The 25708-nt window shown below is 42.5% G+C and overlaps 1 protein-coding gene across 1 annotated transcript; it reads left to right on the plus strand.

Moving 5' to 3' along the window:
* The first annotated feature begins 10119 nt into the window (after positions 1 to 10119).
* LOC103128242 (PRAME family member 7-like) lies at positions 10120 to 13833 on the plus strand. Its single transcript, XM_060202383.1, has 3 exons — positions 10120 to 10412; positions 11162 to 11734; positions 13266 to 13833. Exons 1-3 carry the CDS (start codon positions 10120 to 10122, stop codon positions 13831 to 13833), a joined length of 1434 nt encoding a protein of 477 aa, XP_060058366.1.
* Positions 13834 to 25708: the final 11875 nt, after the last annotated feature.

Below are 25708 nucleotides of genomic sequence, written 5' to 3' on the forward strand. Positions count from 1 at the left end.
GAAAAGGTAACAGCAGAAAATGCTGGAGTGGGTGTGGGGTCAAAGGAGCCCTCCTGCACTGCTGGTGGGAATGTCAATTGGTCCAACCTCTGTGGAGAACAGTCTGGAGAATTCTCAGAAGGCTAGAAATGGACCTACCCTATGACCCTGCAATTCCCCTCCTGGGGATATATCCTAAAGAACCCAACACATCCATCCAAAAAGATCTGTGTACACATATGTTCTTGGCAGCACAATTTGTAATAGCCAAAACCTGGAAGCAACCCAGGTGTCCAACAACAGATGAGTGGCTGAGCAAGTTGTGGTCTATATACACAATGGAATACTACTCAGCTGTAAAAAATGGTGACTTCACCGTTTTCAGCCGATCTTGGATGGACCTTGAAAAAATCATGTTGAGTGAAATAAGTCAGAAACAGAAGGATGAATATGGGATGATCTCACTCTCAGGCCGAAGTTGAAAAACAAGATTAGAAAAGAAAACACAAGTCGAACCTGAAATGGAATTGGAGTATTACACCAAAGTAAAAGACTCTGGGGTGGGTGGCTGGGTGGGGAGAATACAGGTCCATGAAAAATGATGAATGAAATAGTGGGGGTTGTATTGTTAAATGGGAATCCGGGGAATGTTATGCATGTAAAAAAAAAAAAGAAGTAGAAATGCAAAGCAGAAATTGACTGAGTTTGGAGTATGGCACCAAAGTAAGAAAGCAGAAGTATACTAGAGTTTGCAGTGAGTACCTCCCTAATACTACCTCTCCACTTTTCCAAGCTTTGGGTCCATGATTGCTCAACAATTTGTTTGGCTTTGTATGTTAACACTCTTTTCAGTCACCAGGTTCCAGGTGTCATCAGGATGCCAGCCAGACTTCCCTGGATTGAAGACCCCACCAATGTGTCCTGGAGCTCAGCTTCCCCAGAGACCCATCCTACTAGGGAAAGAGAGAGGCAGACTGGGAGTATGGACCGACCAGTCAACGCCCATGTTCAGCGGGGAAGCAATTACAGAAGCCAGACCTTCTACCTTCTGCAACCCTCAATGACCCTGGGTCCATGCTCCCAGAGGGATAGAGAATGGGAAAGCTATCAGGGGAGGGGGTGGGATATGGAGATTGGGCGGTGGGAATTGTGTGGAGTTGTACCCCTCCTTCCCTATGGTTTTGTTAATTAATCCTTTCTTATATAAAAAATTAAAAAAAAAAGAAAAGGTAACAGAAGCAAATGCTGGAGAGGGTGTGGGGTCAAAGGAACCGTCCTGCACTGCTGGTGGGAATGTCAATTGGTCCAACCTCTGTGGAGAACAGTCTGTAGGACTCTCAGAAGGCTAGAAATGGACCTACCCTATGACCCTGCAATTCCCCTCCTAGGGATATATCCTAAGGAACCCAACACATCCATCCAAAAAGATCTGTGTACACATATGTTCTTGGAAGCACAATTTGTAATAGCCAAAACCTGGAAGCAACCCAGGTGTCCAACAACAGATGAGTGGCTGAGCAAGTTGTGGTATATATGCACAATGGAATACTACTCAGCTATAAAAATGGTGACTTCACCGTTTTCAACCAATCTTGGATGGACCTTGAAAGAATCATGTTGAGTGAAATAAGTCAGAAACAGAAGGATGAATACGGGATGATCTCACTCTCAGGCCAAAGTTGAAAAACAAGATTAGAAAAGAAAACACAAGTCGAACCTGAAATGGAATTGGAGTATTACACCAAAGTAAAAGACTCTGTGGTGGGTGGGTGGGTGGGGAGAATATAGGTCCATGAAAAATGATGAATGAAATAGTGGGGGTTGTATTGTTAAATGGGAATCTGGGGAATGTCATGCATGTAAAAAAAAAAAAAGAAGTAGAAACGGAAAGCAGAAATTGACTGAGTTTGGAGTATGGCACCAAAGTAAGAAAGCAGAAGTGCACTAGAGTTTGCAGTGAGTAGTACCTCCCTAACACTTCCTCTCCACTATTCCAAGCTTTGGGTCCATGATTGCTCAACAATTTGTTTGGCTTTGTATGTTAACTCTCTTTTCAGCCACCAGGTTCCAGATGCCATCAGGATGCTAGCCAGGCTTCCCTGGATTGAAGACCCCACCAATGTGTCCTGGAGCTCAGCTTCCCCAGAGACCCACCCTACTAGGGAAAGAGAGAGACAGACTGGGAGTATGGACCGACCAGTCAACGCCCATGTTCAGCGGGGAAGCAATTACAGAAGCCAGACCTTCTACCTTCTGCAACCCACAATGACCCTGGGTCCATGCTCCCAGAGGGATATAGAATGGGAAAGCTATCGGGGGAGGGGGTGGGATATGGAGATTGGGTGGTGGGAATTGTGTGGAGTTGTACCCCTCCTACCCTATGGTTTTGTTAATTAATCCTTTCTTAAATAAAATAAAATAAATAAATAAATAAATAAATAAACAATAAAATTAAAAAATTTCAATGGAGGGGATGGGCTATGTAACCTGAGTGGTTGGAATTGTTTGCAAGTATATCTAATCTAGTGGATCATTAGTAAATCACTAATAAAAATTTTATGAAATTCAATATTTGACATGTAAAAATAAGCTTTGTTGGTCCTGAGGGTGGTGCTGTGGTTAAGGCCCTAGCCTCTCAAGCATGAGGGGATGGGATATGGAGGTCTGGTGGTAGGAATCTGGTAGTATTGTACCTCTCTTATCCTATCATCTCATTTGTGTGTCCATTTTATAAAATAATAATAATAACAATAATAATAATATAGAAAGTAGTATGAATTTAGAGACAACAATGATCCATCTACTACTGTACTGCTTCTTTCATCTTATTGCTTAGGGTTTAGACTGTGTGCTCAACACTTATGCTACACAAATGACCAACATTCAATTATTAAAGAGAGTTCCACAATGGGCAATAAGCTGTCACATTGGCATTAGAAACCATGAGGCCTCCCCATTGGCCTCCACTCTCCCAGACCCAGCTGTCTTCCAGGAAGCACAGACCCTCCCAGTCTAGGGATCCTCCTCACCTGGGGAGAACTTCCTGCTGAAGCAGGACATCAATTCCATCCAGGACAGCTTTCAAACTTTCATTCTCAGGAAATGGGTCTTGAACCAGGGCCCCAGAGGCAGTCTGCCAAAGGGCCAGCTCTGGACAAGAGCCTTCAGGGTCTTCCAACATCTGTGAGTGTAAGCTTCCAGAAAGAGACGTGGGAAGAGCTCTGCAGGAAGGCTCCTCAGGGAAGAGATGGCCATGTTATCATCCCTTAAAGGGCTCTTAATGGTCAGTTCTAAGAGACTGGACGACTTGTTGTAGCACATCTTGAATCTACTCTGGTAACAATCCTTTGGAAATAGTCAAAGAGAAGGATGTCATTCTCAAGGCAGCACGAGATGGTCAGTGTCCATGATACTGCTCTTCAAGTAACCATCTCAGCAGTCAAGTCACTACTCTGGCAGCATAATAAGAAATAGTGGTAGAGTCTCCACAGTTAGTCAACAAAGTTCACAGTCAGAAATGGATTACAGTATCTACACAGACATCCATACACATGGTGTCATTCTATTAACTTTGACATTTTGATGTGAGATTATAACAGTCATGCAACTACAATGTTGACACAAAACTGGGAGTTCAAATCAAGAAGCTATGCACATACAGCTGTATGGAGCATCTCTTTACATACTGAGAAATATCTGGGTGTCCGATTGATTAGCCATTCAGAGCTCACATTGTGAATAAATGTTTCTCTCTTAAAGATATCCTGTAACCATTTTTTAAGTTCATAAGTGTGAACAGTGAACGTAGCCCAAAGATAGAGTGTTCTTGCAGGGGTGAGGCCTTGTGTTCAATACTTGCCACCAAGGAAACAATGGCTTGATTAGCACAGCCACGTGGTCTAAGTAATGATGATAAGCTAAAGAGCAAGTTGGTGGGAAGGACTCCTTCACAAATTTAAGTAATTAGAACAGAAAGGACAAGATGGATGTGACACACCCTGAGGTGCTGACTCATTATAGAGCCCAAGGACCAGGCTTCAAGCTGCAGGTCCCCACCTGCAGGAAAGAAGCTTCATGAGAGCTTGGGTTATTTCTCTCAGTTCCTCTAGTACCTGAAACTTGGGGACAATCAGATAAAGGGGAAAAAAATGTGACCAAGAACAGGGGGTGTCTGTGCAGGAACTTAGACCCAGCAAAAGCTCTTATAAGAAAAAATAAAACTAATAATGTTACTGTAAGCAGAGAACCAAAAAGATAGAAAGGGGAACATGAAGTAAAATTAGGGCTGGTTTTGGGAATTGCACCAATTGGTCTCAGGGGAAGGAAGACTGGGAGAGGCATGGATCCACTCCTGAGTTCTCAGTCCTGGTTCCAGATGATAGGCCTAACTTGGTGGTGAGAGTACTTTACAGACATCTCTGTTGATGAAATGAGAAACTGAAACCATCTGACAGCACCTGTATTGTAAATCATGTACATGCAATTAAACATGAAGGAAAAGATGATAAGAGGTAAATACTAGAAACATCAAGGAAGAAAATGTCTAGAATTATTTCTCATTTAAAAAGGTTGAAAATGAATGAACACATCATAAACCATCACATTTTGGATTAAAAACGAATCTATGTAGAGTCAATACAAAACCCTGAAATCTTTTCATGTAAAAATAACTAAAAAGGGAGATTTCATCCAGGGAACAGCCACTAGTAGGCAGGTCATGTTGTGATTTCTGCCTAATTCACAAATACAGGCTTATTATTATTATTATTATTATTTATAAAAGAGAAAGAAAGAAAAATATGGAAAAACAAAAGTAACTGGGCAGGGGAGATAGGATAATGGTTATGCAAACAGACTCTCATACCAGAGGTTCAAAAGACTCAGGTTCAGACCCATACACCACCATAAGGTAGAGCTGAGCAATGCTCTGGTGTTTCTCTGTGTGTCTCTTGCTCTGCATCTCTCTCAAAAATAAAACATACAAAAAAGAAACCCACAAATGTAACCCCTTGTGTATTTTACCATAGTTGCTTCACCACAGGTGACATGATGGGTCCTTAGCAGAGGAGGGTAACTTACCAGCTGTGATGAAGTTGGCTGTGGGCTCAGAACTCAGGTCTCTAGAGAACCCACAGGCAGATTGAAGGTCTGGAAGGCTCTGCTTTCCTATTTAGGGACCTACACTTTTATATTCTATTTAGGCTACACCCTACTCCACCAAATGCCTGGAAGGAAGAGTTTCCTTGAGGAAATTGCATATCTGCTTACATCCCATAACAAACAAATTCTTGAACAATTATGGACCTAAATACTGGAATAGTGCAGATGAAGTATTGGGGTGTACTCACTGCAGACTATTGTATACTTTTGCTTTGAGGTATATATTTTTCCCTAGTTTATGGATACATGTGAACATATTCTCTATCTCACAGGGCCAGGTGTATATCTAGGTTTTGCAACTTTGTTAGGAAGTGAACCACCTATACTGGAATTAGATAATACTATAAAAGGAAAGGTCTCACCTGAGTAACAAAGCTGAAGGGTTGTTATTCCACACCTGAAGTCTCTGGACACAGCTGAAGCATGTTGAGGTGGCACTCATTGCATTGATTAAGCTGTGATTGGCAGATGCAATGTTATTTGATATGAATTGAGAGAATCATGCAGGAAAGTGCTCCCCACCCTACGGTTCCAGGTCTGGGCTATTTATAGGCTCTATAGTGGAAATGTGAGGTTCCTACTGTCTTAAGGCCCAAGAAGGCAATGGATACTTATTGTTATCATCACATTATTTGGTAATTGGGTTAAAGTTGAAAAGTCCCTTTGTTAGGGTTTGCTGTATAATACCCAACATCTTGTATATTTCTTTGCCACCATTTGCTTCTGTTCTCCCTGGACTAGGATTTTGAGAAAGAGTCAACATATCAAAGACTCAGCCTATGTATTAAAAAGATTCAGTCTGTGCTTTAAAAAGTTTGAGACATACAATCAATATTTCCCCTCTCATATTAATTAAATAGTGATTTATATGAATACAAATTAATAGGAGTATACATAAATGCCATTCCCACCATCAAAATACTGTGTCCTATCCCACCCCCCCACACACACACATACCCATTACTACCCCTAATACTAACCCATTGTGTATATTGACCACAATTTACTCAGCCACTCGTCTATTGTTGCTTGCATCCAGGTTTGGCAATTACAAATCGTGCTGCTATAAACACATACACATATACCTAGCTTTTCGGATGGGTGTGTTTAGCTCATTAGGAAATATCCTTAGGTGGTCCAGGAGATGGCATCGTGTATAATGCACTGGACTCTTCAAGCATAGTTTCCTGAGTTCAATCCCTGACAACACATGGACCAGAGTGAGATCAGTTCTCTCTCTTTCTCTCTCTTTCTTTCTTTATAACTATCTTCCTCAGAAATAAATAAGTTAACTATATCTTATAAGGATATATACCCAGGAGAGGAATTGCAGGGTCATAGGGTAGGGCTACTCTTAGCCTCCTGAGAGTTCTCCAGCCTGCTCTGCACAGCGGTGTCTCCATTCTCCTTACTTTCCAATTGCACAACTCTTCAGGACTTTGACCTAACTCATACAGAGATGACTTTCCTATCTTTAAAAATATTTATATAATAGTGCTTTACAAAATTATAAGATAATAGGAGTACAATATCACATTATTTTCAACACCAGATCTCAGAATTCCACTCTCTTCCATCAGAAACTGGATTGATTTTCACAAGGTCACAGATATCGTTTGACTACATACAAAAATCTATTTTTCTATCATCTATCACGCTATCACTCACTCTATCTGTCTATCATCTGTAAATTATTTCCCATTTATATTCATTCCTACAGCCTTTCCTTCACTTATTTCCATGTCACAATTACAAATATTAATGCTTTTAATTGTCCTTCCATTTTCTCTTCCATCTCAGATAAGTGAAATAGTGCTTTATGTCCACTGGTATTTTCTGGTATGTTAACTCTCCTTTTAGCGACCAGGTTCCAGAGGCCAGCAGGGTGCTGACCAGACTTCCCTGGTCAGATGACCCCAAAAATATGTCCTGGAGCTCTGCTTTGCCAGAGCCCCACCCTAGTAGGGAAAGAGAGAGGCAGGCTGGGAGTGTGGATCTACCAGTCAAAGCCCATGTTCAGCGGGAAGCAATTACAAAAGCCAGACCTTCCACCTTCTGCATCTGTCAATGACCCTGGGTCCATATTCCCAGAGGGATAAAGAATAGGAAATCTATCAGCGGAAGGGATGGGATACGGCGATCTGGTGGTGGGAATTATGGGGAATTGTACCCCTCTTATCCTAGGGTTTTGATAAAGTCTCCTTTTTAAAATAAATAAATAAAAAGAAAAACAAAGAAATAATCAGAATCCTGCTGACACATACTGAAGTGCTGGTAGAATTGGGATTCAGAGCTCTTTAGTCATCTACTATTTCTCCCTTCCTGGAGTATGAACCCAGTAGAATCTTTTTGGGGTGCAGAATTACTTCTCTGTTAGTCAAAGGCATTGGAAATTTGATTCCTACCCCAGCTTGTCTCTGTCCAACTACACTGATTGGTTCAACTGCCTCGTCCCTTTTAGTTGTATTTTGTAGTTCCAGGAATCATTATGATATGAGCTTCAAGTTCAACATAGATACTTATGGTGTAGAAGTAAATAGCATCATGGTTATGCAAAATGACTGTCATGCGCAGGCTCAGAAGACCCAGCTTCAATCCCCTGCACCACCATAAACCAGAGTTAATCAGTATTCTGGAACATAATGATAATAAAAAAATAGAAAAGTGAAAACGTGGTTAAAAAAACACTGATGGGTCCAGGTTCTATGTTCTTGGGGTTCTGTGGGAAAATATTGTAATCTCCCCAAGATCACACCAGCACTGAGTGCATATTTGGAGAAAACTCTATGAAACACTTGATATGAATCATACCCATAGTCAACCAAAATTGGACTCTAGGCCAAATGGAGGTGTGCTCTCTAATCATTTCATCTGGGTAGGGTCTTAACCTGATAGGATTTTTGGATCTGCATAATTAGCTTGACTCCTCTAGGGATTTGGGTGTGTAGGGTGTATCCTAAATGGGATATAAAAGTGTAGGTCCCTAAGCAGTAAATCAGACTCCTCCAGGTCTTCAGTTTGACTGTGGGTTCTCTGGAGACCTGAGATCTGAGCACACATCCGAATTCATCTCAGCTGGTAAGTTACCCTCCTCTGCTAAGGACCCATCATGCTACTGTGGTCACTCAACTATGGTAAAGTAACAATGGATCAAGAAGGATTTTTAAATTTTTGTTCCATTCCTTCTTTAATATTTTACTAAAAAAAAATTGTATTTGTGAGTGAAACAGAGACCAGGTCAACCACCAGCCTTCTGGCAGATACTCCCTGGATTGAAGTGTTCTTATGCCTTTATTTTCAGATGAACAGATTTCAGACTGAATTATTGCCTTTCCATAGAGTTTAATGTTAATTCAGAATGTGATGATTTGTATACATAATTATTCACTTGTCAACATTTTACCAATGCATATTTTTAGTTTTTTAAATTTAGAAAAGGTATTTCTTTATTTTTTTCTCAGAAAGATAATTGGAGAGAGGGAAAGAACCGAATATCGCTCCGGAAATGTCCTGATGGGGACTGAACTCAGGACCTCATGCTTGAGTGTCAAGTGCCTTAAGGACAGCACATCTCAAGGATCACCAAAGAGCCTATTTTTCATGCCAAAAATTGAATTCCATGAAATTTTTATTTACTAATTATCCACAAGATTGTGGGATAAGAAGGGTATATTTGCAAATAATTCCTTCCATACCCTCCATTGAAATTTCTATATTCTTTCTACCTCTAAAAGGAAGATGGTGTCAAAGTTGGAGCAGGACTAGAAAGGTGGCTCAGGGCAGAGAGTAGCTCCCAAATAGGAGAAAAGTCCATAAATACCCTGACCTGTAAACCCCCATCTACCTGACCCGAGGGCCCATGAATTTCCTTGTTATCATTTAGATGTGGGAGGTTAATGATTTACAGTAAAGTTCTTGGCATGTAAGTCCACTTTCAACTTTCACCTAGATAGGTGTCTGTGAAACATTCTCAGCCCCAAATCAGGTTCATCATCAATGGAGAGGGAGCTAAAAACACTCACACCTGCCCACCCTTGTAAGAATTGAAGGCAGGACCTTACATATGCAAGGCGTAATCTATCTTTAGGCTATAATCCTCGGTTCATAATTTATTTTAAGTAAGACCTTTAAATTAGATAACAGGAAGGGTGTGGCTAGACAGCATAATGGTTATGCAAAGAGACTCTCATGCCTGAGGCTCCTACATAAAAAGTTCAACTCCCCCACACCATCATAAGCCAGAGCTAAGCAGTGTGCATACTGTTAGCTTTTATTGTTTATGAATTACTTATTTACTTATTGATTGATTTGCTTACTTACTTATTTATACTGGCACAAGGGTTATCCCTCTGGCTATGTGCCAGCAGCATAAATACAATCCACCAGTGGCCATTTTTCCCCCTTTATATCATTGCTTCCTATTAGTGGACAGGTCAGGGAGAAATTGGGAGAGGAGGGTAGATATTGAGTGAGAGACAATGATACACACCTGCAAACCAGCTTCACCACTTGTAATCTTCACCCATACAGTGAGGGACTGGGGATCAAATGTGGGTCCTGGCAACTGAGGTTCAGTGCTTAACCAGCTGTGCTGCCACCCCACCCCCGGATATTTCTCATGAGTGTAAAGAGTTGCTACATGCAGATGGATGTCCCACTGCTATCTATTCTGAAGGCCTAGGTTTATAGCAGCACTAAGTTGCTTAGCTGTCATGGAATCACCAGAATGTATTAGTTTCATACAATGTCATCCTGTTGTTGGCGTCTCCTTAATGATTTCAATGCACCTCTGATGGTTACCTTTGGACACTGACTAGAGGCTCTTCCACCATCTCTCACTCTGCTGCCAGAGCTGTGACTTAGCTGCTGAGCTGGTTCCTTGAAGAGCAGTATGATGGACTCAGGCTTTCTCATGCTGCCTTGAGAATGACGTCCTCTTCATTGCTATTCCCACAGGTTTTCTCCCTGAGGAGATTCAAGATGAGCTACAACAATCCATCCAGTCTCCTACAACTGGCCATTCAGAGCCTGCTCAGGGATGACAACTTGACCATCACTTCCCTGAAACACTTGCCTGCAGAGGTCTTCCCAAGTCTGTTTCTGGAAGCACACATTCATAGACGCAGGGAGACCCTGAAGGCTCTAGTGCAGACTTGGCCGTTTGAAAGACTCCCTCTGGGAGCCCTGCTTCAAGATGGACAGCCTGAGGATCCAAGATTCAAAGCTGTGATGGATGGAATTGATGTCCTGCTCAAACAGGAAGTTCCCCACAGGTAAGGAGGATCCATAGTCAAGGACAGTCTGTGCTTTCTGGACGATATCTGGGTCAGGGAGAGTGGAGGCCCATGGGGAGGATCAAAGGCTTCTAATGCCATTGTAACAGCTCACTGCCTATTGCTTAGCTCCCTTTAAGAGTTGATTTCTGTCCTGTGCAATAGCTCAAGTTTGAGCTCACATGCTGCCAGTCACAGCAAACCAAGTTCTAGCTCCTCAACATCAACATAGAGGAGGCAGCACAAGTATTGTAGTGAACTCTCTCTCTCTCTATCTCTCTCTTTCCCTCCCCACGTCCTCATTGATTTTTCTCTATAAATGGCTTGGCTGCACTCTGGTATATATAAGTTGGTGTGAGTGATTGAACCAGAACTGTAAATCTACAAGTATCAGAGTATTTTTACATCACCATTACAATATCTGACCCACACTTTCCCTTTCTTAAAAGTTTCTACCTAAATAGAACCGACAAAGAGTCTACAGAACAGAGGATCCTATAGTCTCAGTATCCAGCTATAGAACTGGAGATAAGAGAGAGAGAGAGAAGTAGTCTTTTGATTTCTAGGTTGGATTAAACACGGCTACAGGGGAATAGTATGACATATAATGATTTTATTCTATAGATTTAGATTGGTGTCTGGAATGCGATGGAATGGGACACTTTGGTAGTGTGATCCTTACCAATGGGTCAGATTCTGTGTTCATGCCTTATATCTTCAGCAGTGTCCTATTTTCCCCCCCAAAGCAGGTGTAAACTGAGGGTGCTGGATTTACAGTTCACTGGGCAGAAGTTCTGGAGAATGTGGACTGGAGTCGACCTCCCAGTGTTTTCAGAAAGGAGAAAACTAGTGGATGAGGGGCCTTCAAGGAACAAGAAGGCCAAGCCCTACTTTGAGGTGTGTGTAGACCTCTACATCAGTAGAAACCATGCTGACAGACTCTCCAACTACCTGCTGGACTGGATCAGGGAGAGAAAGGGAGTGCACCTCTCTTGTAAGACAGTGATGATATATTCCCTGACCAGGAAGAGTTTCAGGTTTCTGCATGCCATGCCATTCTGTGATATCAAGGAGCTGGGAATCCATTGTACCTTGACATTCTCCACCCTGCGCCTACTTGGTATCCAGCTGGGCATGATGAATAATCTCAAGAGACTGGATGTCTGCATCGATATTCTTGCTGCAACCACCCCAGAAGAGGACGACTGGATGCCAGTGTGTATCAGCGAGTTCACATCTGCATTCCACCAGCTACTTCATCTTCAGGAGCTGTATCTGAAATCTCCCTTCTTCCTCCAGGGCCATCTGCACCAGCTGATCAGGTAGGACTGTGCCCCTGGCAGAGTAACAGTGCAGGAGACATTGGCTCTCAAGTTCTCTGCTTTCTAATTCAATTATTAAACATTATTTATTACTGTCTTGGCCAGATTACCTCTAAGAACTTCTTCTAATTTATGAGTACTAATTTATGAGATTGTCACAGATTAAACCTGAGAGGATAAGGATAGATAGCATCATGGTTATGCAAAGAGACTTTCATGTCTTAAGTGCCAGAGTTGCGGATTCAATTCCCCACAACACAATATGTCAAAGCTGACTGAGCAGTGCTCTGTTAAAAATAAATGTGTATATATATTGCCTTCAATGTTACTGCTGAGGCTCAGTGCCTGCACCATGAATCTACAGCTCCCTTTTGTTGCCCTTGTTGTTTTATCATTGTTATGTTGCAAACCTGCTTCAACACTTTTTACGCTACCACCCTGCAAGTGGGGAGCCAGGGACTTGAACCAAGATCCTTACCCTAGTCCATGGGCTTTGTGTCACTTGTATGTAGGCCTGTGATCTACCACCTGACCCCATAAAAATGTGATTTTAAAAAAGAGATTAAAACAGAGATAATTGGGGACTCAGGAATGAAGGACATTTTTCACAAACTCTACATTATTCCACTGTTACCCAATTTCTCATCCTAAATATTCCATCAGACTTTAACTATAGAAAACTGAGGGAAAAGTTTCACAGAGTTCTGGAAGGTCCCCTTGCTCAGATTCTTGGACGAATATCCAATCTATTGAGGGTGGTTGGTTCGCAGGTTCTGGTCTGAAGAGGTCTCTTAGATGACAACACAACTATGGCAGATGGGTGTGTGAAGAAGAGATCCCTCACAATGCCTCGAACTCCTGAACTGCAAGCTGTGACAAGGCAGGATTGTGAATACACAGACAGTGCAAGCGTGCAGAGGCCACTAAACACGCTGCAGCTGAGGAATGAGGAAATCTAGCAGAACATATGCTGAGTGTGGGGAGGTGTCAGGGAGGCCCTGGAGACTGGCAGGTCCCGGAGATGCTGTGGGACTTTGCCCGGGTTGGTCTGTGACTTGTGCCTAATGGTCTCTCCCAGCCCAGAGATGAGGCAGATAGAGTCCCTAGAAGGTTTGAAATCAGCCTGAGGGAGAGAATTTTTATTTGTTTGCAATGATGCTTTCAAAGGTGCCAACTATTTGTATAAAAGATCCAGTCTCTGAGAGCATATTTTAGCATATTTCAAAATTTATGCACTTGAGAAAGCATGGAAGAGGGAAGAAAAGGAAAGAAAAGTGAAATGTGTGCATTTCTCTGTGTGAAAGTGAAGAAATGTGTTTTAGAAATTGCCAAGCTCCTATGTACATTGAAGAAGTTGCAGCCTTAAGTCACACTATGCTAATTCTGGTTGAATTCCTGACCTGCAAGGAACTTAAATCACTTCTACCAATGCCATTGTCCATTCCATTCTAACCTCCCTCCCCTCTTTCTCTCTCTCTCTTCCCAGGAGCCTTGCCACTCCCCTAGAGGTCTTCTCACTCACTAACTGCAGGGTAACAGAAGGAGACTTGACTCACCTGTTCCAGAGCCCACATATCACTCACCTGAAGGACCTGTGTCTGAGGGGACTCCCCTTGACCTCTGTCAGTGAGCCCCTGCGAGCTCTGCTGGAGGTAAACGCAGCCACCCTCCAGCACCTGGACCTGGGTCTGTGTGGCCTCCAGGACCCCCAGCTTGAGGCCCTGCTCCCTGCCCTGAGCAGCTGCTCCCAGCTCAGCTCCCTCAGCCTGCATGGGAACCGCCTGTCCATGGCCACCCTGGAGAAGCTGCTGCGCTGCACCTCGGGCCTCAGCAGGTTGAGACAAGAGATCTATCCGGCCCCTATGGAGACTTTCAACCCTCAGGGAATTCTGCAGCCTCAGACATTTGATTTGCTTTGTACTCACATCTTCAAGATTCTCAAGGAACTTAAACACTCCAGGTCCATCGTGGTGAGCACTGGTCGCTGTTCTTACTGTGCCAGGAAAATGTTCAGAAACTGGAAGCTCATCATTCTGCCCTGTTTGTCCTGTTTCAGGGACTATAAGAAGCTGTCATTCAGGCCCACAGGTAGTGAGTGACAGCTAGCAACTTTGTTTCTCACTGTGCACACAACCCTGCTTCTGACACCAGGTCCATGGGATGGGGGAGCCAAGGAGACCCAGCCTCCTGATAGCCTGCCAGGAGTACAATTGACTCCGCACTGTGAAGGGAATTCAGGATGTGGGTCTAGTAGAAGCAGATGCAGGAATTTTGTAATTACTTGAATCAGAATTTGGGTTACAATTCATGTGTAGTGCTTTCCTTTGTGAATGTTTCCGTTTTGAAATGTTGAGAAATAAAATGGATCTTAATGCAATGTCTCTCTAGTCCTTGTTCATTTTCCTCCAGCACCCTTACTGTCTCCCAAAACTGTATGAAAGCAGCCTGTGAGTACTCTGTGATCAGACACCATCTAATAACATGATAGACCACAGCAGAGAACAGCAGGGTCCCAATTCACCTGCTGGTTTCTTGAGATATTTATGCATTAGTTTATTCATTATAGATAGGGCAAGAAGGATCATCACTCACATTGCTAAAATCAGCTGATTTTATACAAGTTAATTATTTCCTATGTTGCTTGAAAGTCTGTCTTGACTAACAAAAAACATCAAAGATGATTTCCATATGTAGGCATTAATCTAGACAAATAGCCTTTGCAATGGGCTGGGGAGGCAGCATCCTGGTTATGCAAATGGTCTCATGCCTGAGGCTCTCTCAACACAGCTTTGCCACTCAGGCTTCAGGCCCTACTGTACATCGCCCTGCAACCTCAGTTGCCACAGGCAGGAAGGGCTCCCTTCATAACTAATATACTGTCTCTATTCTAGATTTTGTTTTAATGCCTTTTACTTTCTTGATTTTTTTCATTTTATTTGATATGACAGAGATAAATTAAGAATAGAGAAGAAACAGGAGGGAGAAAGCTTGCTCATGGTATAGTGTGTGCTTAGTAGTGTGTAAGCCACAGCCCTCTCCCTGCATAGAGGTTTGTTTGAGGCTGCCTGCATTCCATACTGATGCTCTAGGTACCCCTTAGTGAGGAAGGATCCCTTTCTTTAGACACTCTGTGCATGGGAAGCAGCTTGAACATGTGCTGGAGGGTCTCGTGATTGTCTGAGACTGAAGAGCCTTGGAGGAGAGAGGGGAGGCCTGAAACATGGATCCTCTTTAGTGATTTCAGGTGAAAACTCTCAGTCTTCAGTCTCATTGCTCCACCTGTTGGCAGCTCACCCCTGACAGACCCAGGAATGACAAGAGCATCTTTTATTTATTTATTCATTTTTAATTTTTTTTGAATTTATTTATTTATTTATTCCCTTTTGTTGCTCTTGTTGTTTTATTGTTGCAGTTATTATTGTTGTTGTTGTCGTTGTTGGATAGGACAGAGAGAAATGGAGAGAGGAGGGGAAGACTGAGAGGAGGAGAGAAAGATAGACACCTGCAGACCTGCTTCACCGCCTGTGAAGCATTTCCCCTGCAGGTGGGGAGCCAGGGTTCGAACCGGGATAATTATGCGGGTCCTTGTGCTTTGCGCCACCTGCGCTTAACCCGCTGTGCTACAGCCCGACTCCCACATTTTTAATTTTTAAAAAAAGATTTATTTTACTCATTACTTATTTTTTCTAAAATTTTTAAGATGATGGGTCTTTTAAAAAGATTTTATTTATTTATTAGTGAGAAAGATAGAAGACAGAGAGAGAAAGAACCAGACACCACTCTGGTACATGTGCTGCTGGGATAAATAAAAAATAGAATATATTGACAGAACCGTAAGATAAGAGGGAAATTATTCCACACTTTTCCCACCGGAGTTCCAAATAGTCAGCATCTCTACCAGAGGAAACATGGCTACAGCTGAAGAACCTGCAGCGACACATTTGCCTTCAGTGGCCGTCACTCACACAGGGTTCAGTGCTGATGGGCTATTTCATGACAGTTTGGCCCCACCCCACCTGCATCAGTCCTTGCAAGGTCATTCATTAATTTTTAGCACTTTTAAAAAAATTCTTGTTGTTGTTGTTGGATAGGACAGAGAGAAATCAAGCAAGGAGACAGAGACAGAGAGGGGGAGAGACAAATGTATAGCTACAGACATGCTTTACCACCTGTGAAGAGACACCCCTGCAAGTGGGCATCCAGGGGCTCAAACCGGGTTCCTTACCATCAGTCTTTGTGCTTTGTGGTATGTGCCCTTAACCCACTGCGCAGCCTCCCTGCCATTTATCAATTTTTATTCATATTTATTTATTTATTTATTTTAGCTTTTGTTGCCCTTTTTATTGTTTGTGCAGTTACTGTCGTTGTTAGTTGGACAGAGAGAAATCAAGAGTGGAGGAGAAGACAGAGAGGGGAAAGAAAGATAGATACCTACAGATTTGCTTCACCGCCTGTGTAGCGACTCCCCTTCAGGTGGGGATCCTTATGCCAGTCCTCATGCTTTGTGCCACCTGCAGTTAACCAACTGAGCTACCTCCCAAACTGCCTATTCATCAGTTTTAAAGCAAATAGATTCCTCATACCATTCTTTTGAAAGACAACAGGAAAATAAACAAATAAATAAGCAATATTGATTTATTAATATCATTTTAGGATGGAGAGACAGAGCCCCAGCTTCACAGTGGCACATGTCACACCAGGTGGAACTCAGGGCCTTGTGGTGGAGAGTCAGGCACTTTATCTACTGCACCACCTCCTGCTCACCCAGTTTTCTTTATTGTGAAATTGCTTTAGCAAAAACATTCTCCATTTTCAGAAACGTCTTAGAATAAGTCTGTTCTCATAGAGAGTAAAAGGTATAAGGATTTCATTAAAGCCTGGAATACATGGCATAACGGTTATGCACAGAGACTGTCATGCCTGAAACTCAAATCCCTGCAACAACATAAGCCAAAGTACAGCAGTGCTCTGGTAAAATAAGTGAACAAAATAGGAGAAAAGTGCTTGTTTATAACACATAGGCTGTGTAGACTGTGATATTATTATCAGGCTTTGGCTTCTTGATGCATGTGACTGACTTTGTTTTACCTTGAGCACTGCAAGCTGTGTCTTAGACTTCATAGTGTGTATAATGGCCCCAAACCACAGCCCATGTTCTCAATCTAGATCTAGAAACTATGTCTACATTGTACCATGAAGCAGGGAATTCTATCTTGCCAATTGATTTCCAATTAGGAATTTTTCTCCAGACTCCCAGAGGGGGAGAAATGTTAGGAGAATATGACTAAAGGGCTCTGAAACCCAAAGATAAAGCAGGACCATAGAGGAAAAAAATAGGGAACAATAGAGATAGACAGCTATGGAAATAGTAGTCAACCCAAATATGTGACATTATGAGAATCACTGCAATTTCCATTGAAGGGCATGGAGTTGTAGAACTCTGGTGGTGGGGATGGTGTGAAGTTGTATCCTTCTTGCTGTGTAACTTAATATATCATTAATACAATACTAAAAGATCATTTTTAATTGTAGTAGTTAACTTGGTCTCCTGTAACTCTTCAAGCAATCTTTACAGGTATAACTGATAAATCATGGATCTAGACTAAAGCAGATTGGAATATCTTCAAAATTGTGAAATCATTAGAGAGGACCCCATCTTGTCTTGTTAATGATCTGAAAAATGTTCTTTTATGTTGTATACTGATTTTTTTTCCCAAGACTTCTGCTCAGCTCTTGTTTCTGGTATGACTGGGTTTTGAAAATGAATAATTTGGTATCACAGTTTCTGCAATTCCATTATGCTAACCCACTCATGAGGATTTCAAATATAATTCTACTTTGCTCAATATATTTATTATTTATTTATTTTCTACCATATCAGTTGAGAGGGGAAGTGCTGATAGGGCAAGAGAGAGACACACACACTTTTGTCTTTAGTTCACTGCATTAACCTTCCCCCTGCAGGGGGTACTGAGGCCTTGAGCCTGCCTTGCTCACTGTGCTCTGTGCTCTCAGAAGTGTAGGAGCCATCGCCCTGTCCTTCCACACAGCTTTGCTTTGAGGAGGTGCTGCATTAAATCCTGATGCTCTGCATGTCCTCGGTGAGGAGGATTCCCTTTATTCCCTCCACTGAAGCACAGCTTCTCAACAGCCAACAGACCTGTCCAGAATCCAGCTTGTTCCTGCTCTTGGCAAACTCTCTTGTTGCAGTTAATTCAGCTCACACCACACTGGGCCTGGACAAAGGGCACCAAGCAAGGACTCCCTGCAGGGCCTCAGGGCTGGGGTTGCTGGGCTGGAGACCTAGGGCAGGACTTCACTTTCCTCCTAAGGGAGGAGCCTGGTGCTCACTCTGTTGTTGGGATCTTCTGGAATCCAGTGAGATGAAGCCCTGGAGGCCTTGCCCCTGGGGACTGGCCTACACTGAGAGCTCAGGCCTTTTCCTGCTTTCTCCCTGCTGGCATCAAAATGGTTTTGCATAACTATGGCCCTATCTCTCTAACCCTCCATATATACTTGTAATCATGTAAACTATTACTAAATCACTAATGAAAATATTCAAATTGATTTTTGAAATAGAGAAAATTCTTTGCAAAAGAACTATAAGTGTATATTCTGGGGCAGCAATAGTGACAGTTGTCTATGTTAAGTTAGCTTATGATCAATGAAATGCTGAGTTGGCAGGCAGTAGATGTCCTCAAAATACCAGACACTGGAGAACTAAATCCTGAAATAAAACCCTTTTAGTTTTCAGGCCACATTTAGGTGATACAATGATTGACCTGAGGACACACAGTTTTCTGATTTATTTCAGGTGATGAGAATACAATCAAAGCCACCTCCATGATCCAGTATCCCCATTTGCGTAGACATTTCTATAACTCTAGGACCTGCCCTGGCACACCATTGTCCCTAGAACACTCACCAGCATGAGGGTTCACTCAAATGCTGTAAATTTGTAGAGTTGTAGACCTATGTCTCCTGCCTCAATTATTGTTAGTTCATTTATCAGTTTACAAACAGGTTCCCCACTACCACCCCCTTAAAAGTAGCACAAAATTTAGTGAAATGTGTCACTTCATTGAAGGGAAAAGAGAAATAATGGCAGGGAAGGGTTGGAGGAGGGTCCTCTAGGTGTTGCTATAAGGTTCTGGAAAGGGCCTGGGATGGGGGTGAGACTGACATGCAGACTCCTGTCTTCGTCGAATGAAAACATTCACACATGTGCCCACAACTGTACTATAAATCACCAACACCTGTCAAATGAAAATGACAGCAGTAGGCATAATAGAATAATGTTTAAAGATGAGACATATACAACACCTCACCCAACACCACATGCTTGTCCCTAATTGTACCCATATTAACCACCATAGTTTTCAGAATGTCACATAAGTTTGTTGCCTTATTTTTCCAAGGATTATGAAATATTCATATAATTCAATACTCTATTCCATATATGAAAAAAACAAAAAATGTTTGTTAGTTATCTATCACATCCATACTTACCTCACTGAGCATATCACCTTCAATTTTATCCACTTTGTCCCGACGTAAATATCACACTCTTAATTTCCAAAGTAGTACTCCAGTGAGTCTCTGAACTTCTTTTTTAATATTTATTTTACTGAAATTCATTTTATTGGAAAGGGCCCTAGAAATCGAGAGTGGAAGGAGAGACAATAAGACATAGAGAGAAGTGGGTAGAGAGAAGAGAGAGAGAAAGGTAGAGGGAGAGGGAGAGCAAGATAAAGAGCAAAGCACAATTCATTAATTATAGAATTTCTCTCCTGCATGAGGATCCAGGGACTTGATCCTGGTCCCTTGGTTAGAGTAAATATACACTCAGCCTCCTATGAACCTGTTCAGCAAAATCCCATGAATATATACAGTTATATTCATATATATATTAGGTGGTGGAACACCTAGTTGTGTGCACATGTGACAATGTGAAAAGACCTAGATTCAAACCCTTGCTCCCTACCTGTAGGAGGAAAGCTTTCCCGCGGCAAAGAAGTGGCTCGCTTCATTCCTGTCCCACATCTTGGAATCTGAGTCTATGCCCAAAGTTTGGCGTCATGCGAAGATAATAGCGGTTTTGAAACCAAAGAAAGACCCAACACTGGCCACCAGCTATAGACCACTTTATCTCCTCTCTGCGTGTTACAAACTCCTTGAGAGGCTGCTTCTGTCACGTATTTCTCCTCTTACAGAGAAATTCCTATCACCTGCCCAAGCTGGTTTCCGCCCAGGAATATCTACCTGTGAAAAAGCCCTGGCCCTCTCAACTTACATTGAAAATGGAATTCCAGAAGAATTTAAAGACGGGTGCTGTCTTTGTTGATCTCACAGCAGCCTATGACATGTCTGGCACCATGGTCTCCTAGTCAAGATCTCAAGATGCCTGCCTCCATGGGTGGCCAACACTATATCGTTTCTTCTCCAAAACAGAAGATTCCGGGTGCATCTGGGTGACAAGTCTACCAGATGGAGAATTGTCTCAAGTGGCCTCCCCCAGGGCTCTGTTCTGGCTCCTATGCTATTTAATATTTACATCAATGACCTCCCAGAAACTTCTTCAAGGAAGTTCATCTACACCAATGACATCTGCTGTGCAACTCAAGCATGTAAGTTCGACATCCTCAAGGAAACACTCACGAAAGACATGTCTCTGATATTTGATTAGTGTAAAAAATGGCGACTAATCCCTAGCACTGCAAAAACGGTATCATCTGTTTTCCATCTACACCATGCCTCGGCCTCGCGTGAGCTTAATGTGCAGCTTGGCGATACGAGAATCCGGCATGAAGCCCAGCCAGTCTATCTTGGCGTTACTCTCGATCGCACTCTGTCATTTCATGAACGTCTCATAAAAACTGCAGCAAAGGTGGGTGCAAAGAATAACATCACTGCAAGACTGGCCAGCTCCTCATGGGGCGTGAGCACTTCCACACTACGATCATCATCTCTGGCATTATGCTATTCCACTGCAGAATACTGTGCCCCAGGATGGTTCCATAGCCCCCATGTCCACTTGGTCGATTCCAAATTATATTCCTCCATGAGGATAATTTCTGGAACCATCCGTTCCACCCCAGTTCCATGGCTGCCAGTTCTTAGCAACATCGCCCCGCCAGATATTTGTCGGGATGCAGCATCATCTAAGTTCATTTCCCACGTCTACGCATGACCGGACCTGCAAATATACGCGGATATCTTCGCCCACCCTGTCCAACGCTTGACGTCTCGTCACCCAATCTGGTCCCCTATGCCTACACTGAACTTCTCTGTTCCAGTCTCTTGGAAACAGAGTTGGCAGTCAGCTGAGGTAAAGAACAAACACCTCACCACAGACCCCTGCAAGCTTTGACCTAGCATGTTATGATTGGGCCCTCCTCAATCGCTTTCAAACAGGCCATGGCCGGTGTGCCGCTATGTTCCATTACTGGGGAGCCAGAGACGACCCGAACTGCGCCTGCGGCTACAGACAGACTATGACCCACATAGTCAATGACTGCCACCTCTCCAGATTCAAAGGAGGTCTCGAACCTTTACATCAGGCTCAACCTGGCGCTATTGACTGGCTACAGAAGAAGGGCAAATGCTAGAAGAAGAAAAGGGGGAAAGCTATGCAACTGGTGTGACAGTGTTGCAGATGATTCTCTGTCTCTCTCCCTCTATATCACCTCTTCTTCTCAACTTCTGGTTGTCTCTATCCAATAAATTATTGTATAATAAAATAATAAAAATTATTTCTTTTATTTTATCCAGAGCACTGCTTGTTGGTATGCATGAGACCCTTTCTGTTTCATTTGGTTTAAATCCCCCCTGCTTAACACTATTCTATTTACATAACCACTGTTAACAAGCACCTCCCTCCAGGGCATTGGTTCAATCCCCACTGTTTCATGATATGTTTTTGCTCCACCCCCTCTCCTTGTCACACCCTGATCCTCTCCTTGTCACACTCTGATTGTCACCAGTCACTTTTCTCTCCACCCTCTCTATGTCACATCCTGTTTCCACCCTACTTGGCAAGTATATATAAAAACAGCATTGTGAGTTTTAGAGTACTGTACCTTGAGTTTAACTTAGCTCGTCTTAGATTGTGCTGCGTCCTGCATGAATAAAGAGATACTGCCTACAGCTCAACTATAAGTCCCTGGTCGTCTGTTACCCGCCCGTGAAGCTAGCCCGGCGAAAACAACATAACCCATCGAAAACAACAACTGCTCATGTCTATTTTATAGTGGTTGAAAGAATGAACCTGGGACTTCTAAGCCTCAGGCATGAGAGTCTGTTTACATAATGACATGCTGTGTATAACAGGAATATAATTCCACACCATTCCAACCACCAGAGTTCCCTGTAGGCATTCCTTCATTTGAAAAATGCAGTTTATCTCCTAAGGTATCAGATAAATGTTGACAATTATTTCTATAACTAGCTATATTTATATAAATTTTCCATATATCCCTATAAACTGACATTTTCTTCCATTCTAAGTCATACCTATACCAATTATCCTTTGAGATTTCCTTTTCTTTTTCTAAACTTTTTTTTTTTTTTTTACTTTCTTCTATCACCAATGCTGATGAAATCGGATTTCAGAGCTCTCTGGTCATCTACCACTAACATGTCTCCCTCTCTGGGACTATGGATCAAAATGCTTTATGGAGTCCAGATAGTGGAAGTTATGGCTTCTGTCATTGCTGCTCTCCTGCATATGGGCATTGGCAGGTGGATCCCTAGCACCAGCCTATTTCTCTTTGCCTTGGAGGAAGGAGGGCTCTGGAGAGGCAAGGTTACAGACACATTGGTGAAGTCATCTGCCAAGGTAGTTCAGAATGGAGTCATACTAGCATCTGCAATTTGGTGGTAAAAAGGCACCAAAGCAAAACAAATGTTGAATAAACAGGAAACAAATAATAGAAAAGAGCAGATAAGAATAGGGATTTGGGGGTAGAAAGAAGCTAGAAGGCCTACTTTAGCTCTGCCCCTATGTGTACATGATATTAACAGTTAGTCTTTGCTTGACCTTGATGGCTAACGTGGAGGCAGAGTAAAAATACTGATTGAGATGATGGCATCAGAGTTGAGAATAGGACTAGAAAGCTAGACCAGGGCAGACATTAGCTCACAAATGTAAAGAAAATATATAAACACAATTAACTCTCTACCATGTCCACCTGACCAGGGCCCATATATATTCATATTTATAGCACAGGAGCCTGTATAACCTCTGAGTGCCTGTTAAACTGAACTCACAATCCATGGTGGCAGCTGGGAACAGTCTAGCCTGCACTTATTTCAGGGCAAGTTTTTTTTTTTGAGTGGCAGATAGGATGACCCAGCTTCTATTCAGAATGTGTGGCAGTCCCTATCATTGCTAGTTCATAGTGAGGGCAAGGTCCTGAAGAAGCTCACAGAAGGCTAATGGTTCTTTCCTTATAAAGTGGCCATAGATGATACACCAAGGTGTCTCTTAGAGGTCTAAGTCCATTGTATCTAAGGATTCCCAGATTAGAGCCATAGGAGAAGGGGTAGCCAAAATGTCATCACTGAGTGAGCCAGTCTGTTGCCTTTACCCAGCTTTGTAGTCCCTGCAGCATCTGAAAAGCTCAGGCTTTCTCCCAGCAGTTAAAGCATTGAGTGTGATTTATTGTATTCAAAATTGTAATAGGATTATGGAGTTTGGATTTAAGTTGGGAGGAAATAGACCTAGGATTACAATATGGTTTAAGCTAACCTTGAGTTTTACTAAATCACTTCTGTGATGATTCTAATTAAAGCTGACACAGAGAGAAAGCAAATGTGCTTTGGATGATATATATTTTTCACTGTGTATCTCTTGGATAATTGTAGACAGTGATTATCCGGGGGTGACAATAATGCTGATGCTGTCAAAGATATTAAGACATGTATGTTACTTTGTGTAGCTAGTTGAGGAGATAGAGTGACTGAGGGGAGTGAAGTAGCGTGTATTGGTGTGTCTAGGCCTAAACTGTGAATCCTTGAGTAGACGATCTATGGATCCTTCTAAGGCATTTCTGCTACAATACCAAGATTGTTAGGTCTAAGTCTAATCACAGAGCACTACTACGCAATTTTCCTCTGAGTTATGTATGTGCCCCAACCTTATGGACACATGTATACATGTGCCCGTAGGTGCTAGCCTATATCTAAGGTCTGCAATGTAGTTAGAGAATGCACCCTCTAAAATGGAACTCAGTAGTTCCATGTGTTAGGGAAGGTCTCACCAAACTGTTGCAGTTGAAAGGTTGAAATATCAGACTTGGCAAAAGTCAGTGGCAGTATAATGGGGCATGGTGGCACTTTTTCTGTTCTTTAAATTGAGTTCAGCAGAAGCAGTTTAACCTTGTAAGGGATCAAGAGGAGAACAATGTCTCAGGGGATCAGGATTGAGTTTGACATGGATCTTAAGAGACCTGGAAGTGTTTCTTGCAATCTCAGAATGAATTTCAGACAGCAATAGTTCATTTTTATTATCATCAAATAAATTGGTAGCCTGGTTTACATTGAAAATAACATTGTGGGGATTTCTCATATTCTGTTTGAACTCACTGTGTCATATAATGTTATATGTCATGAAATGGTATCTACTAATAACTACATCTTAGCTACTGAAAGAACCAGATGATTCTGTTCTATCCACTGTAAGGTTGTAGATAACTTTGTATTCAAAATATTTGTTAGAATTATTTAACCATTTAAGACTGGTATGAGGATTACTATTGTTCAGAAAATTGAAGCACTAAGTGCTTAAAATAATATATTAGATATACAGAACTCAACTCTAGGCAACTAAGGATCTTGAAACATTCAACCTGATTTTCCTGTAACGTACTGAACAGCTGGTGATTTATAAGACTGTAAGTTAAGAGGAGTATAGTCTCACACCATTCCCACCATCACGTTTCTGGGTCCTCACCTTCACACCCTTATGTCCGATGACTGCCTTTATTTTTTTATGGCTATAGGACAGGTCAGGGTAGGAAAATGAACAAGACAAGAGAGAAACTTCACTGAGATCCATTTTATTTCTCAACTCTTCATCAGACATACAACAGGCAGAATCTCCCACATGAATTTCAACCTAAATTAGAGCCCACATTGCTTGCAATTATTTACAACACTTGTAAATCTGATTCTATTAGAAAAATGCCCATTTAGTGCCTTCATATTTCAGAGTCAGATGCATTCTCTGCAGGTGAGCACTGAGCTGGGTTTTCTTTCCTTATGGATCACATGGATATGATGATCAAAGCAGGGTGTGTGTGTGCATTGAGGATCCAAATTCCTAGATGTCACTTCCAGTGAGTGTAAAAGACAGCTTTTTATAATGATCTAAACAAGCAAAGCAGGGTATAAGAATTGGCTCCCAATTATTGTACACCTTCTTAGCACAGGATGAGCAGTGACAACTGTTCACCATGATGGACTTGGAGTATCCAAGATTCTGGAGAATCTCTGAGATCTGAGTACAAAGGAAGTCAAATGCAAAACCAGACTGTGGAATTCCGTGGTGACTGAAAGTCTCCAAAGGGGCAGGAAACAGCTGGAGACATAAATGCTGCAGCCCAGAGGTGCAGCACAGCAGCTTCTCCAGGGTGGCCATGGCTGTTCCCATGCAGGCTGAGGGAGAAGAGCTGGGAGCAGCTGCTCAGGGCAGGGAGCAGGGCCTCAAGCTGGGGGTCCTGGAGGCCACACAGACCCAGGTCCAGGTGCTGGACGGTGGATGCATTTATCTCCAGCAGAGCTCACAGGGGTTCACTAACAGAGGTCAGGGGGACGCCTCTCAGACACAGTTCCTTCAGCTGACGGATCTGTGGGCTCTGGAACAGGTCAGTCAGGTCTTCTTCTGTTAACGTGCAGTTAGTGACTGAGAAGACTTCCAGCTGGTTATGAAGATTCCTTAGGACAGAGAGGCAGGATAGGATAGAGATAGGCATC

The sequence above is a fragment of the Erinaceus europaeus genome, chromosome 11, assembly GCF_950295315.1.
Source record: "Erinaceus europaeus chromosome 11, mEriEur2.1, whole genome shotgun sequence".
NCBI classification, from domain to species: Eukaryota; Metazoa; Chordata; class Mammalia; order Eulipotyphla; family Erinaceidae; genus Erinaceus; species Erinaceus europaeus.